Source organism: Miscanthus floridulus, chromosome 18 (assembly GCF_019320115.1).
Source record: "Miscanthus floridulus cultivar M001 chromosome 18, ASM1932011v1, whole genome shotgun sequence".
In the NCBI taxonomy this organism is placed as follows: Eukaryota; Viridiplantae; Streptophyta; class Magnoliopsida; order Poales; family Poaceae; genus Miscanthus; species Miscanthus floridulus.
This window is the reverse complement of record NC_089597.1, coordinates 119,386,607-119,392,507: the sequence shown is the minus strand read 5'-3', so window position 1 is coordinate 119,392,507 and position 5,901 is coordinate 119,386,607. Positions and strand designations below refer to the sequence as shown.

Below are 5,901 nucleotides of genomic sequence, written 5' to 3'. Positions count from 1 at the left end.
GAGATGAATCTTTTAAGCCTAATTAGTCCATGATTTGACAATAAAGTGCTACAGTAACACATGTGCTAATGATGGATTAATTAGGCTTAATAAATTCGCCTCGTGGTTAACTGACGGATTCTGTAATTTATTTTTTTATTAGTATCCGAACACTCCATGCGACACTCCATGTAACATCCGATATGACATCTGAAAACTTTACACCGGATCTAAACACCACATTAGATTAGATAAGAAGCCAAAGAGCAAAGACCAATCTATGTACAAACTGTAATAAACCGGCGGCCAAACACACGAGGAATCTTTGCCAAATATAGATGGTGGTGGTGGGTGAAGCGCCACCCGGAGCAAGCTCCAAAACTGAGCTTTCGCCATCAAATCCCCATAACCGAATACCAGTGACATAGGCCCTGTTTGGCATGACTCTAACTCTGGGTGGAGCTGCTCCACTCCAGAACTCCAGGTGGAGTTAGCTCTGGATGGAGTTGGAGCTGTCTGATGATGGTGTTTGGCTGGGAGGGTGTCCCCAGCTCCAGAAAAGATGAGTTTGAAGGTAGATTGCCATTCTTGCCCATGGTTCGTCTTGAACTACTTCTCACAAATATGAAATGAAAGTACATGCAGTGGAGTCCAAAATAATAATAAATTATATGTCATTTGCCTAGAACCGAAATTACAAAATAAGTTCATAGTTCTAAAATAAGGTCGTTACAATAATTATTACACTAATTCCATGTTAGGGCGATGGATGTAGCCATATTACAAACCACCGCTTACACAGATCGTTCCAATTTTTTCGTCGTCTTCTCTTCTCTCCCATCGTGACGCTTCTTCTCTTCTTCTTCACCGAACCACCGGTGGTCGGCCTCGCCCCTTGACCCCACCATCGCCGGCCTTGCCTCCCGCCCGCACCATGACCGGCGAGCCGCCCCGGCCTAACTAGCCTCTGGCCACGCGGGATCCACGAGCGCGCCCTCTGGCCGGCGAGGCTCCTCCCCGACACCGTCTGCCCTGCTCCGGCGAGGGTCCGGCCGCGTCTGCGTGCCCGGCCCTGCCCCAGTACTGCGAGCTCCGGTAGCAAGCGCCCCGCCACCCCGGGCTCGCCTTCACACGCGTCCGTGCCCCGCCGCCCCGAGCTCGCCTCCACGCTGGCCAGATTTCCCCACGCTCGCCTCCACACGCGACCGCACCTCGCTGCCCCGCCGCCCCGGGCTCGCCTTCACACCCACCTGCGCCCCGCCGCCCCGAGCTCGCCTCCACGCTGGCCAGATTTCCCCGCGCTCGCCTCCACGCGCGGCCGCACCTCGCTGCCCCGTCGTTGCCCTGGCGGCGGCGGAAACCCTAACGGGCGGTCTCGCAAGAAGAGGACAGAGGGAGGCTCGGTATGGGGAAAATGAGATGCGCTGGGGGGACTCGGAGAATAGAAGATGGCACACTTCGAAACGTTTTTCTGTGTAACTAGTGGCATTGGTGGGTAATTACCCACCAACTCTACGAGGAGGTTCAAAAGAGAGAGTTCTGGAGCAGCAAAAGAGGTGCTCCAAAACTCCACCTCTATTTGCACTACAGCTCCATAAAGTTAGCAGCTCCATGGAGTTTTGGAGTTAGGGTGTTTGGCTAGATTTTTTGATGGAGTTACTGAAGTTTAGAAGTGGAGCCATGCCAAACAGGGCCATAGTACTGATTGCTATGCCTACGGGCTGGGGGGCTTCTCTCTCGGCTCTCGCTATCGATTTGATCGACATGGCCGGACGGCGACCGGCTTCAAGTGCTAACCAATTTGGCCTGCCCTCTAACGCCGAAAGGTTGGGAAACAGTTCCGTCACAGCGTCCACGTCAACATATAGATGGCACACGCAGTGAGACGAGACGAGCCCCAAACACGAGCCTGAGCCGGCCGGCCGGCCGGTGCAACCGCGAGCTAACCCAAGCAAAGTACCCAGCCAACCGCATCGAGCACGGGAGGCCACTTCTTGGTCTGTAGCTCAGTGGCACAGTGGCACTGGCCAGTCATCACGCGGCGGCCGTCGTCGCCGTCGCGCGCGCGCGTCGTCTCGTCTCCCCAACGGCACCGGCTCGTGCCACTGACACCCGCCATTAACGCGCTCCGATCCTGCTTCTAGTAGACACTGTGTGAGCGCGCGCGGGCTGCTAGCTGTGGTGCTGCTGCTGGTTTTCTCCGAGCTCCCATTGAATGACACGCAGGAGCATTGATGGCCCTCTTTCACATGGTAGATGGCGCGCATTTACGCCGCCACGGTACCGAGCCGAGCTTCACCTCGCCCCTCCGCTATATAGCGCTAGCTCCACCACCCAGTGCCCTCCCCCACCGCCATTGCTCACTGCTCAGCTCAGCAGCAGCAGTAAACCCACGCTGACAGACAGCTAGCTGGTTCATTTCTGGCTGCCCGTGGTGGAAGCGCGCGGCAGCCATAGCCAAGAAGCAAGAGAGAGAGAGAGAAACAGAGATCATCGATGGATGTGAACGACGTGCTGCTGGTGGTGCTGGCGGCGGCGCTGGCGGGGATGTGGTGGCGCCGGTGCTCCAAGACGGGCGGCGTCGACGGGCTCCCGCCGGGTCCGCCGGGTTGGCCGGTGGTGGGGAACCTGTTCCAGGTGATCCTGCAGCGGCGTCCGTTCATGTACGTGGTGCGCGACCTGCGGGAGAGGTACGGTCCCATCTTCACGATGCGGATGGGCCAGCGCACCCTGATCGTGGTCACGTCGGCGGACCTCATCCACGAGGCGCTCGTCAAGCAGGGCCCCATGTTCGCGAGCCGACCCGAGGACAGCCCCACCCGCCTCCTCTTCAGCGTCGGCAAGTGCACCGTCAACTCGGCACGCTACGGCCCGCTGTGGCGCGCGCTCCGCCGCAACTTCGTCGCCGAGATCGTGTCCCCGCACCGCGTGAAGTCCTTCTCCTGGATTCGGGAGTGGGCCGTGGACGCGCACCTGCGCCGCCTCCGCGCCGAGCTCAACGCGGAGGGTGCTGTGCGGGTGATGGCCGGCTGCCGCCTCACCATCTGCAGCATCCTTATCTGCATTTGCTTCGGCGCCAAGATCCCCGACGAGCTCATCCGGGAGATCGAGGAGGTGCTCAAGGACGTGATGATGATTTCCTTGCCCAAGCTACCGGACTTCCTGCCCCTCCTCACGCCGCTCTTCAGGAAGCAGCTGTCCGAGGCCCGCGCCCTGCGCCGCCGCCAGCTCGACTGCCTCGCGCCGCTCGTCCGCGCGCGGAGGGACTTCCTCCGCGACGGCACCAAGGGGGCGGCGGCGGCGAAGGGCGGCGTGGAGATGATGAGCGGGCCCGGGGAGGCGTACGTGGACTCGCTGTTCGACCTGGAGCCGCCCGGCCGCGGGAAGCGCCTCGGTGAGGAGGAGCTCGTCACGCTCTGCTCCGAGGTCATGAGCGCCGGCACCGACACCAGCGCCACCGCGCTGGAGTGGGCCATGATGCACCTCATCCTCGACCCCGCCGCGCAGGAGCGCCTCTACGACGAGGTCGTCGCCAAGGCCGGCAAGACCGCCCGGATCACCGAAGCCGACGTCGAGGCCATGCCTTACCTCCAGGTAAACACTAGTTCTACTGAACTTTCTGATGGCCTTTCTTTCCATTCATTTCGGTTTCGGACTTATAGAACAAACACCGAAGTTCCAAACAACATTGGAATTCGATAAAACACACGCATACACACATTGGAAAATACATTGTTAAGAACACGGGAATGTGATAGGAGTTTGGCACAAATGTCGCAATATATACTAGACTAGTTCAATTTGCACATAGGAGTAGTGAATATTTTTTGACTGCACGAAACTGGTAGTTGAATTTTTGGATATGAAATTGCAGATGGATAAGCTTCCACTATACAGATGCATATGCGCGATCGATCCCAAATGAATTGAATGGATTAAATAAAAGGAAAATTAAACAGAATAGTTGACATGATATATCCTTGGTACTGGTAGGTAGTACTAGGTAGCAAATGGACGGCTTCACTTTCGCTTTCATCTGAAAGACAGTCACACTTGACAGTCTCTTAATTAAAATTAAAAATGATGTTTTTCTCTACCAACGAAGTAGGAGAGTGTACTTATTCCGACTTGCGAACAAAATTGCGGCTACTAATTAGGAACAGTTGACGCAAAAATTAGTGATGTGCTTCTAGAACTTCAAGAAGTGATTTGCTAGTGTTCATCCGTCACCTGGTGGGAGGATGTGTGGAACCTTTGAAAGTTGTGGAAGGAAAGGAATAGGAGAATTTTCGAAAACGAGCGTAAAATGTCAGAGCCGGTCGCCTATCTGGCCAACGAAGATATTGTTGAGAGACGTAGGGCCATGTGTAATACGGGCTAAATCAATAAGCGCATGAGCGGTGGCTTCTGTATGTTGGCTCTATGGCTGGTGTTTGAGTTGGTCCTATAACCGGGTTCTTTTTTGGCACCATTAGTGTTGTACATAAAACTTTATTTCCTTTTAAGCGGTAGAGCTCCTCATCCGTCGTGAAAACGACGTGCTCTACCGCTTTAATACCACAACTGTATATAGCTGAAAACCGAAAGCGATGGTCGCACGCGCACGCACGCACGCACATTCCCAGGGTCATGTTGGTCCCTCAGCGCCGCCGCCGCCGATGACGACGACGACGACGACCGTTTTAATTTCCCTGGTGCATGTGCAGGCGGTAGTGAAGGAGACGTTCCGGCGTCACCCGCCGAGCCACTTCGTGCTGTCGCACGCGGCGACGCGGGACACCGAGCTGGGCGGGTACCGCGTCCCCGCCGACGCCAGCGTGGAGTTCTACACGGCGTGGGTGACGGAGAACCCGGCGACGTGGCCGGACCCGGAGCTGTGGCGGCCCGAGCGGTTCCTGGAGGGCGGTGAAGGGTTCGACACCGACATCACGGGCACCCGCGCGCTGCGCATGATGCCCTTCGGCGCCGGGCGCCGGATCTGCCCCGCCGCCACGCTCGGCGTGCTCCACATCCAACTCATGCTCGCCAACATGGTGCGCGCGTTCCGGTGGACGCCTCCCGCCGGCGAGGGACCGCCGGATCCTACTGAGACGTTCGCGTTCACCGTCGTCATGAAGAACCCGCTCCACGCTGCCTTCGTCGAGCGGGACCACCCCGCCGTGACGGCGACGGCGACGGCGACGGCGGAGTGATGGTGAAAGGTTTGTAAAAAAAAAGTTACTACAAGTTACTAGCTGCTCTGGGCTCTCTGGCTGGGTAAGTTGCTGCCACGTGTACGTGCGTGTCGTGCGGTGCATTGCATGCATGGTACGGGAGGGTGATTATGGCGCGCGGCGGTATAATTAAAATACAGTTATTAATTACTCCACGGTGAAGGTCATCCTAGCTGTTGGTTAGTTGACGGATGGCTGGATGGACACGTACGTACGGCCGGGGGAAGATGAATGTGATTCAGTGTGGATGCAACGCACGATGCTGTCACAATATCATAAATTTTTTTCTAGTGTTCCCTGTGCTATTATTTTTTAATAGTAGTACTGTGGTTTTAGCTTTCTCTCATTTTTCTTTTCTTTTCTTTTCTCTTGATTTGATCAAAAAAATGTACGTACTAGCTATTGCATGATCGATCTGCTCGATCATATATATCGGTTGTCATCTCATGTCCAGAAATAACAATGTTAAATGATTTCCTCTCCGGACCGAGCTATCATCGTCCATATGTAAGTGCAACAGTGCGTGGCAAATATATTGTTCATGTTCGGTTTGTTGAAAATTGATTGATGGTGATTTGTTGTGAGAGAAAACACTTTTTCGCTAGAAAAATAGGAGCATTGTTGTTCTTTTTGTATCGGTTATACTACATGCGGCTGGTCTATTTCAATGCACATTTGATGGTACGAGCAGTGCGTGTTAATGGTACGA

At 55.2% G+C, this 5,901-nt stretch overlaps 1 protein-coding gene across 1 annotated transcript; it reads left to right on the top strand.

Moving 5' to 3' along the window:
• Positions 1–2,228: 2,228 nt before the first annotated feature.
• LOC136520711 (cytochrome P450 77A3-like) lies at positions 2,229–5,674 on the top strand. Its single transcript, XM_066514354.1, has 2 exons — positions 2,229–3,573; positions 4,686–5,674. Exons 1-2 carry the CDS (start codon positions 2,476–2,478, stop codon positions 5,169–5,171), a joined length of 1,584 nt encoding a protein of 527 aa, XP_066370451.1. The 5' UTR covers positions 2,229–2,475; the 3' UTR covers positions 5,172–5,674.
• The last annotated feature ends 227 nt before the right edge of the window (positions 5,675–5,901 follow it).